Source organism: Sebastes umbrosus, chromosome 11 (assembly GCF_015220745.1).
Source record: "Sebastes umbrosus isolate fSebUmb1 chromosome 11, fSebUmb1.pri, whole genome shotgun sequence".
Taxonomy (NCBI): domain Eukaryota; kingdom Metazoa; phylum Chordata; class Actinopteri; order Perciformes; family Sebastidae; genus Sebastes; species Sebastes umbrosus.
The window spans coordinates 21,236,347-21,256,948 of NC_051279.1; the positions used below are offsets into that span (position 1 = coordinate 21,236,347).

The 20,602-nt window shown below is 38.7% G+C and overlaps 1 protein-coding gene across 3 annotated transcripts in view; it reads left to right on the forward strand.

Annotated features, from left to right (window-relative positions):
- Nucleotides 1–18,212, forward strand: part of deptor (DEP domain containing MTOR-interacting protein) — a 35,590-nt gene extending 17,378 nt beyond the window's left edge. For 2 of the 3 annotated variants that reach the window (XM_037784506.1, XM_037784505.1), the window contains exons 6-10: nt 6,026–6,208; nt 7,494–7,631; nt 10,920–10,990; nt 11,391–11,495; nt 17,598–18,212. In XM_037784506.1, coding sequence (XP_037640434.1) covers nt 6,026–6,208; nt 7,494–7,631; nt 10,920–10,990; nt 11,391–11,495; nt 17,598–17,720 — 620 coding nt within the window. In that variant the 3' untranslated portion in view covers nt 17,721–18,212. Of the gene's footprint in view, nt 1–6,025; nt 6,209–7,493; nt 7,632–10,919; nt 10,991–11,390; nt 11,496–12,024; nt 12,669–17,597 lie in introns of those variants that run through there. The other variant, XM_037784507.1, reaches the window with a different exon arrangement.
- The last annotated feature ends 2,390 nt before the right edge of the window (nt 18,213–20,602 follow it).

The following is a 20,602-nucleotide window of genomic DNA, read 5'->3' on the forward strand; positions in this document are numbered from 1 at the left end:
ACACAATCTGAATGCAGGTCATGATATTGTCAGAGCTCAGCTCAGCTAGAACATCGTGGCGACTGATTCTGCTGTCCTGGCTCTTTGCTTTTTAATGTCATGCAATCTGATAACTGTTGTAGACTAACAGTGTGAGTAAAGCGTGAGTAAAGCACTATCTGCACACTTAAACACACCTTTTTGACTCTTTTAAAAATATGTCCTTGTCAAAGTTGAGTGTAGTTCAATCTGAGTTTGCAGCAGAGGAGACCACTTTAGCATCATAGATATGTCTAGATAGATCTAACCTGGATTACAGTTCCACCTTTCTATTTAAAAAATAAAAATACTTCTCGCCCTCACACCTAAAACAAAAAAATAGGTCAACGCAGTCTCAAATGGGAAACTGGAAACTTTAAAATGAAGTTACTCGTTACAGCTCATTTTGGGCTCCCAGACATTCTGACCTGACCCACATTGTGTCTCACACTGGCTGGGATTGTATTTCACTAGTCTCTGTGTCTCCTATGCCTGACCTGACCTGACTCAGATCCACGTTCAGGACAGAGTGGAGTTACTGAATGTTACTGAGTAATAACCACGAGGAAAATGTGACCTGAATGTCACGGCTATCAGGAGGTCAACAAGTACGACATGTTACCTGTGAATATGTGATATATATATATATGTTATGTATATATATATATATATATGTGTATATGTGTATATATATATATATATATATATATATATATATATATGTGTGTATATATATATATATATATATATATATATATATGTGTGTATATATATATATATATATATATATATGTGTATATACACTTGTTTTATGTGAGTGGTTCAACTTCTCATCTTAGCAGTTGTTGAAGAGGTACTGTGACCCTTTTTCTTAAGTAATTGCTAATACCACAATGTGAAAATACTCCTGCTTTCAAAAAGAAGCATTTTAATTTACTGTAGCTGGTCGAGTTGGAGCTAATTTGACCTACATTACATACCGTTAGGTTCTCAAATCTGTTATAATATCATATTTAATCATATTTTATAAGCTGGTCATATATTTAAATATTTCATTAATTTAGCAAACGGCACAATGTAAAAAAAAGAAATCTGTAAAATATGAATGTGTAAAGTACAGTGGTGGAAAGTAACTAAGTACATTTACTCAAGTATGGTACTTAAGTACAATTTTGAGGTACTTTACTTGAGTATTTCTATTTTCTGCTACGTTATACTTCTACTCCACCACATTTGAGAGGGAAATATTGTACTTTTTACTCCATTAGATTAGTTACTTTTCAGAGTAATATTTGACATAAAACACACATGATAAGCTTATAAAATGAAAATACAATATATTGGTTAAGATTAAACCAGTGGTTTCCATCCTTTTTGACTCTTGATCTCTTACGAGAAATCCTTCTGCCTGACCCCTATAGTAGGTTGGCAACCACTGGACTACACTGTATAAAAGTAGTTGTTTAAATTAAAATGCTGCTTAGACATTGATGAATCTGTATTAACAATCTAATCTAAAATGTCATATTCTTCATAGTAATATGCCAGTCACTGGTAATTGTTCTGCAGAACAACTACTTTTACTTTTGATACTTTAAGTACATTTTGCTAATTATACTTTTGTACTTTTAAGTACAATTTTTAAATGCAGGACTTCTACTTGTAATAGAGTATTTTTACATTGTTGTGTCGGTACTTCTACTGAAGTAAAGGATCTGAATACTTTTTTCACCACTGGTAAAGTAAGTAGTAATTCCAGCTATCAGATAAAAGTAGTGGAGCAAATAGTACAATATTTTATCTATCTGAAATGTAGTGGAGTAGAGATATAAAGTAGCGTAAAATGGAAATACTTGAGTAAAGTACCTCAAAACTTTCCGCCACTGAGTTTTAGTTCCAGAGTGAAAACAGAAAAATAACGACTTGATTAAAAGGAACAAATACATTTCTATTAATGTATGACTGTTTTATTTTTCACAGAGTTAATCATGAAATGTTTAATCAACTTCAAACTATAAAATCCGACAAAAACAGGCGTCAAGAACAGGTAGAGAGATACATCTACTGCGTTAGTACATATCACTCCAGTACTTTAGTTTTTTGGGGAGTTTGAGAGGAACTGAAAACCAAAGTGTTTTCTGCTTCTGCTTCGTGTGCAGTATAATCACATAACACATTACTCCCAGGTGTGAATGTGTGTTTCACAATCAAGCCAATTAAAGCTGTTTGAATGCTTTAATTATCAGTACAGGCCATGAAATTGTTGATGTCTTCTCGCTGAAAAGGTATTTTGTGGAGATATTAAAACATCGAGTGAATGCGAAACCACTGAAAGGTAATAACATGTGTGTGTATAAGGCTGTGGGGGGCGTCCTACGATGGTCGTCATTCTCCCCTCTACAGTGAGTCCACGACAGTTTACATTTGAGGTCTTCTTACGTAGATCCTGAATGAGTTTCTGTTGGGTCTAACATGACATGAAATTTGATTTTGACGCTGATGTCTGTGGTTCACAACCGTGTCTGATTAAATTAGGATGTGTATTAGTGCAGAGAAGTCACATGGCCTCGGGGCTGGATGTTTTTTATTTCAATTGAACATACAGTATTATGTAGATTTCTTTTAATTTTATCTAGAAATACACATGGCACTTGACTGCATTTTAAAGATAAATACATGATAGAATAAATCCTATTAAGCTGAGGCATTGAACATGTACAATATAGCCTTCGACACAGCTGGGGGTTGACATGTGGAACTACTTACAGTCGGTATATGTCCGTAAGGAACAATACATCGTAAAAATACCACTGCCACTTCACTTAGTTAATGTAATACAGAGCCTGATCTGCTTCCTGCCGGCCTCATAGTGTCATCCTCCCTGTGGAAATAACTGCTCCACTAGAAGATGATATGCAGACTTTGCACTGTTTCATATCATCACACGCCCTTTAGTTACAGTAGGGAGAGTTATTTAAATGAATTTAGTTTTACTGATAATGCGTTTACAAGCCTTCAGTTCCCATTATAAACGCATTATAAACATGTTGGAGAAGAAGAGATATGCCGGGCAGAGGTCATGCTCACACATTCATACATGTATAATGTATAGAAGGCCAGTCTGGATGGATCCACATTGTGTTTGGTTATCATTGTTTACCGTGGGACAATATTGTAGCTGTTTTTCTACACTATACATCTGACCAGCTAAGATTAGGGAAGAGGTGGCTTTAAAACAGACCTAAAAGTCACAGATAACATACATACTGTAAGCAAATTAAGAATATAAATCACATGAATGGTCAGGGGAGAGTTGCTGTATCGCTGCCAAAAGCAGGCTGTAATCATACTGGGCAAGGCTTTATACATTAATCTTTAACTGGCACAATATCTTCCTAAATCAGTTTAAACCAGCATTAGAATAATTAGAAAACTAGCAGGAGAAAGTAGCATTTCAGCTTTACAGTCGTTCAGTCAGTTTATTGTGGAGAGGAGAGTAAAACACTCCTCTAAAGCATGCTCCATAGTGTGTGTTTTTTCTTTTGTCACATAAAATAAAAGGATTTTGTCAGGTTGACAATAGCTTTGCACCCACAAAAGAACACGTGAACTAACCACAAGGCCAGTGTGTCTTTGTTATTGTACTGAAAGCTGATAAATTAAATGATAACTAAATGAGTAAACAGTAGAAATACACTGGATTAGGCTGTGGCTGTACATATCGGTCAAAGACGTCAGACATAGAACAGTCTGACGTCGAAGGGATGGACAAAGAGTATGTAAATACGGAAAATGTTAAAATGTGTACCCTTCATTGCTCTTTACACATATTCCATTTGTCCTTGATAAAAAAAATAAAAAGATTAAACTGCCTGACAAGGACAGATGCATCATTATTATGTCCTTGTCAGGCAGTTTAATCTTTTTTATTTTTTTAACAAGGACAAATGGAATATGTGTAAAGAGCAATGAAGGGTACACATTTTAACATTTTCCATATTTACATACTCTTTGTCCATCCCTTCGACGTCAGACTGTTCTATGTCTGACGTCTTTGACCGATATGTACAGCCACAGCCTAATATTACATACTTAATTATACTTTGCTAGTCAAATAAATGGTCTGATAGCTCATCTAAAGCCACGATGGAGTACTTGGTGTACTTAGATACGTGATTTTAGTGAGGATACGTGGAGGAAATATGTATTTCTAATATGCTTACTAGTGCAACTTGATCTGTTTAAATCATGGAAAGGAAATGGGTGTTTTTAAAAAATAATTTAATTGAGGCTTCAGGATGAGAGTCAGGGTCATATTTGGTCTCTGGATCTGCAAATCCTGGTGAAGGACGTTGGATAAGAAAATCGGCTGCTATAGAGCACCACACTAGATGGGTTGTTGTATTTTTCGGTGGGAAGTGTGTTGATTTAAATTTGGTTACTTATCCTGTATGAATGGGCCTGATGAGTCTTCTAGAAATGACGGTACAGCCCAGCCAAAACAAGTTTGAATACAGCGTCAGGGGAATGCTGTCTTACTTATTGAACACAGGCTATTGGGCTTCAGTTTCTAAGCAGGTTTCTGATGTACAGTATGTCGCTGAGTGGTTGATGGGCTTGCTTGTGCATTTCCTGTGATGTATTATAATATTTGTAGTATACTTTTGGGGCCCTTCTGTGTGGAGTTTGCAAGCTCTCCCCGTGTTAGCGTGGGTTTTCTCCGGGTTCTCCGGCTTCCTCTCACAGTCCAAAGACACGCAGGTTAGGTTAATTGTTGACTCTAAATTGCCCGTAGGTGTGAATGTGAGCATGAATGGTTGTCTGTCTCTACGTGTCAGCCCTGTGATAGTCTGGCAACCTGTGCAGGGTGTACTCCGCCTTCGCCCAATGTCAGCTTGGATCGGCTCCAGCACCCCCGTGACCCCGACTGGGATAAGCTGTTATGCATAATGGATGGATGGAAGTCTTTCCTGAGACATGAACAAACAAAGCATAAATCAATATCAATGTAGATAAAAATGGCAATATAACTAAAAGGGAGGTTCACAACAACCAAAAAGGGGCTAATAAATAAAAGTTTTTTTTTATTATTATTATTTTTTTTGCCTTTATTCCATAGTGATAGTTATGAAATGGTGAGAGAGAGGGGATGACACGCAGGAAAGGGCCACGGGTCGGAATCGAACTCCAGGCCGCCCCAATTTTGCAAAAACTGTTTAATATATGACAGCTTTAACTACTCTATATTGAGGACTGTTAACTGTGTCTCTCATCCTGTGAGTTCTAACCTTTTATCTTCCATTTTTTCAAATTCTCAAATATCTTTTTATATCTCTGAATTTAGGATGTACTTTTAAATTCTTTGAACAGAACTAACACTAAAATAAAAGCAGGGCTTGAACATTGACGGTGAAGTGTCCGTTACATGTGGTTTAAATAAAATTGTACTCTGGTATCTCCTCCGTCCAGCTGGTCTTATCGCCTCAGTGGAGGTCGACGCTCTCTGAGGTCTCTTTATGTTTGTTCAGTACAGGTGACCTCAGCTCAGTGGACCGTTTGTTTAGTGCTGCTCAGTTGAGTTCAGCGTTTCAGGCTAAATCTGTGAGGTTTTTTTTTTAGCCATGCTGACCTGTGGTAAAAATTATCACATATTCCCTTAGTTGTTCAAATAATTTAATTTGTGTGTGAGGCGTTAGAGTCTGACTCACAACCAGTGTAGAAATACATTTAACAGAGAGAATCAGTCCATTTCTTCATGCATTACGTCGCTCTACCTTCTTCATACTTCATCCTAAAGAAGAGATATGTAGAAGAGATGGTGTTAAGGTTGTTTAGAGAACAACCACCAAGATTTAGTTTTTCACATCAGTGAATATCCATCATGGCATGTGATGAACTTTCAAAAGCCGTTTATGCTTTTTCTACCACCTCTTATTTCTTCCTCTCTCTTTCTCTTTCACAAAACTTATTTATTCCCTCTATGTCCATTTTTTTTCTTTGTCACCAGTCACCAACAAGCACCACTTTGTCGACGGGCCCCTCCTCTACCAGTTCAGGATGAATTTCCGTAGACGGCGGCGGTTGATCGAACTTCTTCACGAGCGCAGCCGCAGCATCCCCGAGAGTCACGACAGCCCCTTCTGTCTGCGCAAACAGAACTCAGATGGAGGCAACACCAGCTTCCTCTCAGGTAGACACTTAACAGTCCTGTCCATCCTTCACCTTTTATTTGTTGCGAGCTATTAGTAGTGGTCAGTTTTCTCATTCTTCTTCTCATTATAAAATTTTAAAGGGGACCTATTATGCTTTTGTAATTTTTTCCCTTTCCTTTAGTGTGTTATATAGTTTTTTGTGACTATAAAAGGTCTGCAAAGTTATTAAGCCCAAAATGAATGAATGAAGGATGAAAAGAGGTGCTGCAGCACAGCCGGTATGAGAAAAATAACGTGTTTTATGAACATTAAAGCATATAAACACCCAAAATACAAGTATGCACCTGAAAATGAGCATAATAGGTCCTCTCTAATATTTCCCTTGGTTATTGGATTCTGTCTTCTAGGGGGAGAAAAACACACAGTAGCATGTTCACCCCTATTGGGTTATCTTCTGTTGACACACATGCACACACACGCACGATGACTGGTGTCCTTGGTGGTATCTGCCATATGAAGATAATGGAGCTATTTATGTTGCTAGGCAGCAGAACATGGTAAAAAGTGCTGAGTCCTGTCTGGTTGACTTGACCTCTGAAAAGTTTGATTTGTTTTTTATTCAACTCAAATCATACTCATTAAATTCATTTGTTCCCTAATTGGCACTTCTCACAATTTTCACAAAGATATTTACGTGAATGTAAAATGATTGGACAAGGGTTGCAAATTAGCTGCTCCGCTGTAATCTAAAAGAAAGACCAGCTCTAAAATCCATAAAACACAAAGTCTCCGTCTTCAGCAAGCTTTGGTAATAGATGGACTGGATTTAGAGCTGTGCTTTCATACTGAAGCATCTTTATCTTAATAACTACTACTGGAGACTTTTATCCTCTCTTAAAAACTTGTAACATCATCTATTCAAAGAGGGTTCCTCTGGGAAACATGCATAACTCACAGAGGTAGCTGAAAGTGCTTGTAATTAGCAAACAATGGCAGAGAGAGAAAGAGAGCGGTCCCAGGGGAACAGCTTTGACTGAACTGAAGTGGGCAACCATATCAGGAAAGAGGTTTACATAACAAATAACATACATAGTTTATACTAATTGAGGGGGATTAAATGAGGGATTTGTCCTCAGAATTGTGAATATTAATGAAGTAAAACGCTCTTATGTAAACACAGCTTTTCATGCTGTTGATTAACCTGCAGGTAGAAAGGCCAAGTTAATAAACTGTCAGATTAATTCCAGTCTATGTCCGGCTTTATTGCTTTCCTCTCCTGTCTGTCTTTAGTCTAACATCTCTCTTTGTCTCTGTCCGTCTCAGTGAGTCCCACTAAAGAGATTAAGGTGGTGGTGGGAGTTCGGCGGAGCAGCATGAGCAGCAGCTGTGGCAGCAGCGGTTATTATAGCAGCAGTCCAACACTCAGCTGCAGTCCACCGGTTCTGTGCAACCCCAAGTCTGGTGAGATGACATGGACACACACATACATTGAGTCTGGTTTGTTCACTGTGCAGCTCTTAACAAGAAATACTAGATGTGTAACAAGCTCATTCATTTTGTTTTAGTTTATGTGTCAGCTTTTATAAACGTGGCTTTCAATTAGTTCTTTATTATTCATGTTGTACGAAATCTGTGATAGACAATGGCAACCCGACCAAGTCGTGTTCCTGGTTTTCACCAATTGCATGCAGATCGGCTTTATCAGTCTCCTAAAGAATGTGCATAAATTGGTATAGAAGTGGAAGTGATGTGGTGAAATGTTTGACACTGACACATTAATGGCTTGTGGGTGAAGCCTGCTGATGTTCACATGTTGATCATACCTTAAAATTTGTTCTCAAGACACTTAATTCCTCATTTGACTTATTAAGCAGGAGACACCCCACGCATAAACATCAGTTTTTCAGTCACTGGTCAATTTTGAGCTATTTTGCTTCCATTACATTTCTTTTTTCAGACTAGTGGAGAGAAAACATCCAAAATACACATTTAGGTGTTTATTTTACTACACTTTGGTTATTTGTGTCTGTAGAGTTCACCTAAATTCACCAAAAGTTAGCATTAGATAATGCCGTATTTGCATATTCAAACATACAATTTCAGAAAACTTGTAATACAAAAAATAATTGTCTTAATGTAAGTAATTAACTGGGGAATTTCCATGGATATATCTATTAGTTAAATGTGTTTACCCTATTCACATGTAGGGTCTTGCAAAATGTGTGGAATTTTTCAATACATATCTTTAAAGGCTGTTTTTTTCTCAAAATGAGTTTTTTCCTCATAATCTGAGCCAGAAATCTCCACTTCAGTAGCACTTACATACACCAAACTTCACAGTCTCATTCCTATCTATATTCTGAAGGTTTTTACAGAGGGGGTTTATTCATATATCATTCATAGCTTGATTTATATAATAATTTATTCCTAAAAACATGCCAAAAATTGTTTGTTTTTTTATAAAATGAGATATCCAAAACTCCTTCTGTAAAACTTTTACTCTAATTGGTCAAGAAAATTAAACAAGAATAAGTAATCAACTGGGGAAGTGTCATGTTGATATCTTTTACTTAAATGTTACTCTTATTCTTACCTTATTCATCTAGGGGTGTCTCCCCTTAAAAATTATATATTTATTAAAAAAAAAATCATATGGTTTCTTGCCACCTCCTGCCATTCATTACTAAACAAATTTCACTTTATTTTAGTGCACTCAGAAAGAAATAAAGAAACGTTGAAGAAGAGAAACACTAAATGACCTCGTGTTAACTCCAGAGGACGATCGATATGTGCTGCTTGTAGCGAGTGATAATCATGAATCTTTAGTGGAGATTTGAATGAAGAAGTGGTGTGTGTGTGTGTGTGTGTGTGTGTGTGTGTGCTGCTTAGTGTGTCTTGCTACTGTGAGGTTTTCTTTGATGTGTTCAATCCAAGCAGAGTCCTTGACAGAGTCTCTTTGTAGCACCGGAGCCCCTCAACATGAGCACTCACACACGCGATACACAATGGACAGGAAAAGGAAGACACACACACATAAACTTCCCCTTGCCTCACATTAACCTTAGTAATTGTGCGTAAAACACGATGGGAAGATAAATAGTCCAAAAATATCAAACACTCACAGTAGATGGTACAAAAGTTTTGGTATGCATTTATGAAGCCAGGCAGATAAAAAGATGATGTGGTATTAAAGAGAAATTGTCCTGTAGATCAGATGAGGATGTCCACAGAGAGATTATGGAAATGTCCAGATCAAGAGGATAAAAAGGTCTCTCTCACTTCACTTCCTGTCTTATCAGATTAGAAAGAAGTATTACACAGACCTCAAGTGATTTGTAAAGAACACACATACTGAACAGTACGCACACGCCACAGGCTGTCTGAGGGATGAGCTCTCAGGTTCGTGTAGAAGAACTTAATTTAATTCAAGTCATTTTAGCATTTAACTTTTACCCACACTTTCTTAATTTATAGGTGTAATAAACAGAGTTTAAAACTGAAGTGAATGTGAATACTCACCTTTTGTCAGATTTCTAAAGCAGTGCTTACAGTTGGTTGTAGTTTATCAATCAGAATATTTGCTCATTGGACATACAATCACCAAGAAGTGGTGCAATTTCACCAAATATCTGTGGTGAAATCCTGCCGTTTTATAGCACTTACAGTACAGAATAGTGTCATTCATTCATTCATCACACTTGTACCTGTAAACCATGATCATCAGTGATATCTCAATCATTAAACCTCAGAAAGGTAATCAGTAATGATTTAGTCAACAAAGTGTCCCACTTAAGGATTAATAATGAATAGAACATAAACACAGAAAAATAAATATAATGAAAAACAAAAGCAGACTGAATGACAAATAAATAACGAGCAGTTAATTTGAAGTTTAATAATTCGCGTATTATAGATGTGTGTGTGTGTGTGTGTGTGTAACAATGGCTAAAAAACATTAAAGGTACTAAATTCGAAATCCAGAGCATATTGAGGGATTGCTTCCACATGGCAACGGCAGCTATTAGTTCAAACAACTGCAACAGTGTTGACAGAGCTAACAGTGTTTACCTGAGGGGGAACCTGAGGGTGGGTGCTACGCTTCCACGGTGACGCCGTCAGTCAGGACAGCGTTATCGGCGGTAAATGCCGTATGAGAGCAGTGCAGAGCAGCAGTGATTAGCTATCCAGTGGGGGCATATATATGTTCATTTAATATGTTCACACTTGCTCTAGAAAACCACTTGCTTCGGTGAGATGTGTGCACATTCTCAGCACACATTCGTCTTTAATATGACCAGCTTATGTGGGAATTGTTGTATGCATTTATGCTTTATTCATCTGGCTCCTGGTCGCTGACCAGTCGGCTACATCCTCCCAGCTCTCTGTTTTGTCACATTTTGTACTAATGGAGTGGATTTAAAATGGAATTAAGATATATATTTTTTGAGACACAAAATTCCAGTTAAAGCCGTTGTAGAGTTGGTGTGTTGAAGTGAGTAATGGTTAGGGGAAGTTGGAGGAGGGGATGGAGAGCTATACTGTTTCAGGAAGCGGCGAGCCTCCAGGCCCTGTTAACATGTGACTGACATTAGCACTTTCTAGACATTTGTTAACCAACAGTATTATCTCTGTGTGTTCCTGTGTGTGTGTGTAGGTGTGTTTGTGGTTGTGTGTGTGAGCACATATATGTGGTTGTGCCTGATTGTCACGGTAGCAAGTAACATTTTGTGTGTGTGTTTCTCTCAACAGTTCTGAAAAGACAAGTGAGTCCAGAGGAGCTGCAGACACCAGGAGGACCTTTTCTAAAGAAGACATTCACTGTAGGACATATACACACACACACACACACGCTGTAACAAAGACTACTTCAGCCTGGATGTTGTCACTCATACTCATAGTCACACATTCCCGTCTCACGCACACACATCAGGCAGGGTACTAAAGGTCATGTGCATGAGCAGGAAGCTCCAGCATGTATCTCAGATGAATGTGCTGTAAGAAAAGGGACATAAATATTATGTGTATGCAATAATTTATAGACATGGTTTCACATTGAGGATGTTTTGTTCTTGACTTTTTAGAACAGTAAATGATGGAGACAATCTAACCACAAAAGGTCCACTTACTAGCTACAACCACACATTTTGCAAATAACCGTGTGCATTAAAAACAGTGAGATATTATCGTGTTAACATTTCATGTCTTCTCGTTGTTCCTCAGATCGTAGGTGACGCTGTGGGCTGGGGCTTTGTGGTGCGAGGCAGCAAACCCTGTCACATCCAAGCTGTGGACCCTGGTGGACCTGCAGCTGCTGCTGGCATGAAGGTAAGGACAGGAAGGTTAGAATGAGGAGGTATTGCAGTTTTTGTTTTACATAATGTGAGGAGTTACTGTGTGTAATCTACTGAGTAGGGCTGTCCCGAATATCATTTTTTGGGCTTCGCTGCTACAGTGAGTAATATGTAAGGGATAATGTACAGCGAGCCAGTCATTGTTGTGAAACCCCGACGGCGGAGGGGTCTCTCATCGCCCTGAAGGGGTTTCTTTCACAACAATGACCCACTAGCTGTACATTATCTCGCTTATTACACGGCTACTTACTTAAGAAATCAATAATTTGACACAAAAACGGTTCGCCAGAGTCCAACATCAGAGTTGCGCCCATAGCAACAGTCTGCTATACATAGCAACGGTCTGCTATAAAGAAATAACAGACCATAGAATGACGTGATTGACCAATCAGAATCGTGTATTCAACACAGCCGTGTAATAATCAAAGGTATTCAAGGCTTTGCGGTGTGGCTGACATGTTCTTCTGTCTGTCTGTCTCCCTCTCCCCCGTTTCAATGCCCAGGACAGTGCCGCCCCCGCACTACTGTACACACACACACACGCACCTCTACACACAACAAACGGCAATATCTGTCTGAGAATAACTAATTATAATTAATGTTGAATATGAATTGTGGGATTATTCCTTATTTCATGGGCTATAACAAACTTCTATATATAATAAAACCCGAAACGAAGCATTCGAATACTAATTTGGAGGTTGATTACCATGGCAACGGTCGAAGCTTCGAAGCATTCAGGTCAGCCCTACTACTGAGGCTGCAGTACTGTTGGAGAAATGTGTACGCCTTCGTCTTCTGTGATTTTATTACTCTCTTCATGGCTGTGCACCCACAATGCAACATGAGGTAACCCTAGATGTTTAAGTCTTAGAGATTAAACTCAAAACTCAATGTTTGCCTTTTATATGAGAGAGAGAGCATCTTCTGTGCTTAGTCGCTAAGTTATTTGCAGTATTTTTTTAAATTGTTTCATTATTCAGAGTGGGTTGTTAAGTGTGCACTTGAATACAAGCTGTTATATTTAAGTGCAGACTGTGAGAGACGTGTTAGACCGGAATGACAGGGTGGAATAGGGAAGGAATAAAAAGAGGAGTATCCTGTAATGAGGAGGAGGATGGTCGGGACAGGAGCAGAAAGGAGCTGTAAAAGCAGGAAAAGTGGCTCTGCAGCCACAGCTGGCACGAAGGTATGTAAGCAGAGTGGCAGCGAGGAATCCTGGGAATGCAGAGCATGGCGACTTAAACCACAACGTGGAGAGAGGAGGAGAGAGAGCAAGGACGGAATAAAAAAAAGCAGCCGGAGACAGAAAGAGGAGCAGAGAAAGAGAGGAGGGGAAAACATTAAGTTATTAAGCACATCAACTATTGGTTGGTCAGCAAAAAGACACGTTAGCTGGAGAGTGAAGAATGTGGAGGATGAGGAAGGAGGCAGAGGATCTTAAGTATTGGCACCGAAAGAGGAAACAGTCAGTGGAAAAAATATCACTTCTGCTTTATTACTGTTAACTGTAACTATGGAAACACGTGTGTCATGGTTCACAGTCCGTTATAAATGTGTCCTCATAAAGCGTGTGTGTATGTGGGATTAGCTCCTGAGTGATTGTGGGACATACTGTGAGGACGTCATGTAACAAATTTCTCCAAATTTTCATCTTTTGTTTGTTTTGTTTTTTATTTAGTATAAAAGGTAGTATCATCTTTAATGTGCCAAAAGCAAAAAAACAAAACAGATACACAATACAAAACCAGAATATTAGGTTAGAAATGTGAGATTTTCACTCACAGCAGTGTGTGCTACAGCATCACCAGTTTATTTATTAGGAGTTCAGTTCAGTTCAGTTCCTAGAAAGGTTGGTCCTGTTCCACCTCACCTGAGCAGTTTTATTGTTGTGTAATTATGAAGCAGTAACACAATACAGCCGAGGGAATGCCGTGCTGTGAGGTGTTAGCACCGCGATCCAGGCAAAAGGCCAAAGGAGAAACTTGCACACATTGAGCTCGGGGGGGAGGTAGTAAAAAGCACCATGAAGCTCATTTCTCAACATACACACACACACACACGCACGCTTTCAAACACTGGGCATCTCTGTATCTTTTTCCAGTTCACACAGACACACACATCAGCATCGTCCCGACCATAATGGATCTGAGCACTTATGTATCTGTCCAATACATCACTCTTAGAGCCTCTTCTAATGCACTTTTATAAAGCAGCAGGTAGGGCACGGCGGGTGTTTGTCTCATTTTGTGTCCATTTGTGCATCCTGTATTGTACTGCAAGCTTACACACCATTACGAGTTTGTACTGAACTATGTGTTCTGTTACATTATTTGTACCACACCCTAAAATCGACCATTTAAAGATTAGACTTCCCCCCCCCAATATTTTTATTGAATTTTAACATAACACAAATAAATACGCAATCTTTGACCAGGTAACTATAATTAAGATTAGACGATTTAAAGGTTGGATGAATCAGGAACTGTTGTGATCTTCAAGTACTATGTGCAAGAGTAAATTGATTGTGATGAAGATACACAATTATGACCAGTTGAGACATGCACAAAACATCAAATGTAGTCTGACTCTCTCTCAAAGGTGCTCTATGCGATATTCAGAGCATTAATATAGCAGCAAACAAACTATTTGCTATGTTATGATATAGAGGAGTAAAGTCTACCTGAGCAGAGAATGAAGTTGCTCTCCCTCTGTGTGTGTTGTAATCTGAGTTTCTCCTTGCGTTTATTGACATTGCCGGGCCGGCTGTGCGTGCTTTTAGTGCATGTTCGTGCATGTGAACGTACCCCACTGGCTAGCTCATGGCCGCTGCTCTCATACGGCGGTTACAGCTGATTACACGGTCGACGGCGCCGTTGCGGAAGCATAGCACACACCCTCCTGTTCCCAGATTAACACTGTTAGCTCTGTCAGCAGTTTTGCTGTCATTTCAATATCGATCTGTCTCTCGGACGATTGGTTGGATTCCGGGCATTCATCCATGCATTCTCGGCAAGAATAAGCGTATTTTACAAAATGTCAAACAATTTCTTTAAAACACCAAACCTACCGTGTGTTGTTTCAATTCAGTCAGTTACTGTTTCTGACTTTCTGATTCCTCAAGGGACATACATGCAAATATGGCCTCAGGTCATCCATCACCTGAGTATTTTTGTAAAGATATCCTCTACCTTGCGTCCAGCTGTTATTGCTGAATGACTATCTCAGCGTGGCCTCTAAACCGTGTGTTATTTATTCTCTCTCTACGTCTTTTCTTTATGCCCATTTCTGTCTTTTTCCTTCCTCTGTATGAGAGTGATTTTAACCCTCTGAGTGCAAGGAGCCAGCGAGTCCAGCTGGGCCACAGCCAAGACTAACAACCACGCAGCCTGAAAGCAGAGAAGCATCAGTGGGAGAGAAAGAGGGGGAGGTGTTGGAGTTGGAGAGAGTTAAAGAGCTTTAAAGGAAAGGGAGAGAGAAATGAATAGAAGTGAAAAGAAATAGAGTGTCCAGAGTTCTCTGACTTTGCAAGTAGGCTGCAGAGGTTTAGATGCGATTACAGTGAGAGTCGGAAATTCTTCTGCAGCGCAGGATTAACAGTCTGTCCTTTTTCCCTCTCCTCTATCACTCTTTTAATCTCTTTTCCCTCTTATGCCATCTGCCTATTCTGATCTCTCCATTCCTGAAATATTCATCAAGGCCGGAAAAATCTTGAGTAGCAATTGCTGTGAAAATAAATAAACAGTAACCTGTACGTAACATCAGTTTATGTAAGGAACACTCCCGGTTTTAATAGCTGCTCCCTGTAAAAATGTTTCCTGAGTCGAGCGCCCATGAAACACATCTGTAAAAGTTTTTCTTCCACCGTTACTCAGCAGCCTACGTCTGCGCTTTGTTGATTAATAGGCAATATAAATATCAGAGTGATTATGTGCTTTTGTTCTCTGTGTCATGCCTCAAACCTTTTTGCATCTTGCAGAGCTTTTGAAAAACGTTTGGGAGCCAATGAAATGGGACTGTGTGTGTGTGTTTGTGTGCGCCTGTAATAGCTTGCAAAAAGCCAAACCAGACCACAGAAATGGCAGCATTATGTTGCAAGAGCAGCAGCTGGAAGGCAGCTCAGACAACAAGCCTCATTTCTATCAGAGCTGCTGAGTTGGAGCAGCGGTTAAATGACGATAAGGGAGGCAGGCGTGACACGGGAGTGATTTGAGCGTGGCTGTCATTTTGAACCTGGTGTAATTTATGTTAAATAAACACTGATAGTGTTGCCTGTTTCTTTTTTACTGTGGGAACTTTGAGTATATTGTCATTTATGTGTTTTCTTACTGAAGCACGGTCTGATTGGTTACGTTTGTTGGCTTTGTTGGCTGCGGCGCTGTGAGTGGACAAGTGTTTGTTGCACTTACAATGTGGTTCTGAAGTGTTCAGAGCCAGAGGACGACAGCGTGGCCGGATTAACCTGTTTTGGGGGCCTCAGGGCGAAAGTGACCTGATGCAACATGTAAGCAAAAAACTGAAGTTCCTTTTTGAAGTATACCTCGACATCTGGGAAATATGCTTATTTGCATTTTTGCCGAGAGTTGGATGAGAAGAATGATACCGCTCTCTTATCTGTCCCTTGCCAGGCGGTGGACAAGTGGAGACTCGGCAGTAAAATGTCAAACTGTCTTTGTTTTTACACTTTTTTTTTTTTTCTACGGATGAAACAAGCAAGATATAACGTTTGTTATGTATCATCCCTGGCCAAATGATGGTCTAAGTCTCCAATTGATGGCTCACAGCCTTTATTTGCTCCAAAAACAATATACTGCAACCACATTGTAAACACACTGTTAGAGCTACGGAGAAAACAAACAAAAACAAAATATTACCATTTTTATCTTTACACAAATGACAAGCTCTGATAGAGTGCTACAGATAAGCCTATTTAACTTTAAAGGAACTTATTAGTCTTCCTTTAAACCTTTAATCACACATAAAATGCAGCTGTAACGCAGAGTTTAACTCTTTTTAACTAAGCAAAAACTATGAAATTCCATTAAAAAGTCACTTCTTATCGATCATAGTAAGAAACAAACATGGACAAACCTTGTGCCCTTATCAGCCAGGTGCTAAACAATAAAACTGTATGACACATTCCTTCCTTGGGAAGACACCATGACAGACATGTTTATTGATTGTCTTTACTTCTTACCAGAATTACACTTTCAAAATAAAAGCACCTGTCTTAACCAACAGGTTCTATTACCGGTGTTACCCTTTCAAAATAAAATCGCCCTTATAAAGTAATAAGATCAAATTGGCATTAATAAACACTTACAAACTTAAAAAATGAATACTATACTAATACACTGTACCATACCAAGGTCATTTACATGTTATATGTCAGCTTTAGAGGGGCTAGTAGGTGGATTTTGTTACCATTGGACAGAACCAGGCTAGCTGTTTCCCCCTGTTTCCAGTCTTTGTGCTAAGCTAAGCTAACCACCTGCTGGGTCCAGCTACATATTTACAGTACAGACATGGGTGTGGTATTAATCCTCTCATTGAAGTCTTGGCAAGAAAGCTAATTACAGCTCATTACAGGCCCTGTTGATATATACTTTAGTTAAGCATATTCCCCAAATAGATTAGCAAAAATTAGTTGTCACACACGGAGTAAGCCTGAAACTTTGGAAGCCCTTGAAGCTCGGGGCCCAGGAGGAAATTAAGCCTTGAAGACAGTTATGAATGAATACCCAGAATCACAGTAAAAAGCACTAAAAATGTCCATAGAAACTTCTCAAACCACTCCTGCAACATAATCCACTCCTCCACCACAGATCAAATGCTGATGATGTTCTAAACACTGCATTGCCGAATACACTATTTCCACATCTTGCTATCGTCCTCCCATATTTCCAATGATGAGCATTTTATTCCCCAAAGATATATTCTCAGTGAAGTATTACTTGTAAGTCCGTTATTTCACTCTTACTCTCATGTCTCTCCGTCACTTTCACCTCCACCCGTTTGACTCCATTTTTGTTTGATTGATGTGAAAGTCTCCTCTCTCTGTCCGTCTTCTCTTCAGGTGTGTCACTTTGTGGTGTCGGTGAACGGGCTGAACGTACTCTCTCACGACTACCGGACCGTCAGCAACCTGATCCTAACCGGACCCAGGACAATCGTCATGGAGGTGATGGAGGAGGCATAAGTTTTGAGGAGAGCCGTGACAGAATCCCTCCCAGATGAGTAGTGCAGTAATAATAACAACGTGGGGACTACAAGGTTTAGTACTTGACCTCAAAACCACAGCGACAGACTGAGCAACGCGGACGACTTGAAACGCAACTCTCTCTGTTCCAGCATTGTTTGGACAAGGCGGATTGACTGAGAGACTGGAGTGTGTTTAAGAAAGTGTGGATTCAAGTCAAGTAAATGATTCAAGCTGCAGATAAAACACAACACAGGTTGTACTATCTTTGAATTTAGAGGCGCACGCATAAAAGAGGGAAAGTGCAAGAGCCTCCACCTCTACAGATGGTGATCCAACTGCTTCAATGGGACTCTTAATGAAGAGGCCCAAGACTTTATGTAGGAGGAAGACCCATGTTCTCTGCTTTGAGTTTCCAAACCAGAACTGTTTCATGAATCTGTTGCTGAACACGAGTGTTTTAAATGACGATAGATGAAGTTTGTTAGATATTTCATGCTGACACATTCAGTGACCTCTAGCCCAGTTAGTCTCCAACCAGGGACTGAAGCTCCTGATGGCTCGACACTGCCCCCTGCTGGGAGAGACACAGAGAGAGAGAGAGAGAGAGAGAGAGGGAGCATTTATACCACAACTACGTAAATCAAGTCTTCGGTTTCAGGGTGTATTTCCTTGCTTGGGGAACCAGTGTGTTAAATAGAAAAAATACACTTTCTATGAAGACCATGTCTATAACGCATTGTAAACATACTTACAATGCGTTATAATCTGCTTATAGCACTCTATAATCATAGTTATAAGCACTCATAAATATTGATCATGTTTAATAATAATCACAACACATTATAAAGCATTTTATAATGACTTATTATCATAATACTTTATAATTGCTGGTCACTCTGACTTTTTTTTTGCAAGGATCATAGTGTATTATAATTCCATAGTTTTAATATATTATAATATTTTTATAATGCATTATGATCACTGTTATAATGCATTATAATGTGATTAGATGTTACTCTTAAGTGGTCATTGTTTGCTTTAAGTAAAGTTAGAATTGATTTCACAATGTTTTGTCACTTACGCTGAATTCACATGAGCAATAATTATATTTTTCTGCGGCCGGGAGGGTTGCCCGGTGTGTTGTTTCAGGCGGGAAGAACTTCTTTGTATCATAGGTCAACATGTCACAGTTGTCACAGGATCTGTTTACTGATTGGATGCGCACTTGCCGCACTTCACAGCACTCCACCACTAAAAGGTTAGCTTTTTTTAGTCCCACTTTTTTTAGTCACACTTTTGTGGCAGAATCGAACGGCCGCAGCTCGCTGAGCTCAGGAGCGACTACTACAGCTTTTCATAGACATTACACGGCAGCTCGCCGCACTTCACCGCTGCTCTGGTGTGAATTCACTGTTGGAGTAACTTATAATCACATTATAATGTATTATAACAGTGATTATAATGCATTGTAAAAAGATTATAATGTATTACTATTGGAATTATAAGATACTATGATCCTTGCTAAGAAATGTCAGTGAGTGACCAGCAACTATGAAGTATTATGATACTTGACCTTATAAGTCATTGTAAGATGCTTTGTAATGTGTTATGATTATTGTTATAAATAATTATGTTGAACCATGTATGTACCGATTATGTATTCGAGTGCTTCTAACTATAATTATACAGTGCTATGAGCAGATTATAACGTATTATAAGCATGTTTATAATGCATTTTAGACATGGGTGTCATAGAAAGTGTTACCCACATTTCTACCCTTGTCGTGTGAAAGAAATTAACAAATAAATTGATTTAGGTTAGATTTAGGTTTAGCTGTTAGGACTTAGTTAATTGCATAATAAAAATGCGGTGATGAACTGTATGTGACATTAACAGGCACAATGTATATAGAAAAGTTAGGAAAGACAACGCACAAACAAAGAAGTCCTGCGGTTAATTATTGTGCAAATTAAAGCAAGCTACAGCACCGACAACATCTTGGAGACTTTCTAGATAATTGTATTTAAAGGATTAGTTACCCCTGATCTCTATTAGTATCTTTTAGTTTGTTGTTTTTAAGATGACACATGATATGCAAAACAGAAACGTCCACATTGACATCAGATGTCATTATTTGTAAGAGGTAGTTAAAAAGAATAAGGACTCAGAGAGCAAATCTCCTTTTGTTATATGTACTAAAGTATATCAAAAATATTAAGGAGAATTAGAAAATATTCCTAAGACATGTTGCATTTATTGCATAAAAACAAAAGACAGTGTGTTTAATACCAGTGGCAATGCTAAATAAATCCTAAACTATAATTGGAGTTGTGTTATGCCAACCAAATGTAATTTGGAAACGTAACAGTCCTTAAATATAGAAACTGTATCTGTGTATTATTTTATGATTTGAAGAATTGAAGGGTAGGATGACTATATGAGCATGTTTTAGACAAAACAACACTGCCTGGTTCATTGAATATGTACTTAGTTTAGTCCTGAAGGGAAATTATTACTAAATACAAATGCAGTCAACTTTTTATATATTCAGGAAATCTTTATTGCCAAACTGTAGAATTAACACATACTGTATGATGTCAAAGTAAACTGCCTCCAAATCTCTGAAGGGAGTTATTCAGTGGACGATTAATTTCCTCGATGTGCTTTCGATGTTGTACGCAGTGAAACGCATGATTCCTGTAAATCTGTGCTTATGTAGCATTTAGCTTCTAATCCTTCTTCAGTCTATTGACTTGTAGGACTGAGTTATTATCTGACGAATCATTTCGGAAGTAAAGTAGATTTGTGTCTTCAAAACTCTTTGTTCCCAACGTGCTTTCTGCGCCGCTCTCCCATTTCACAGGAGAATAGATAGATA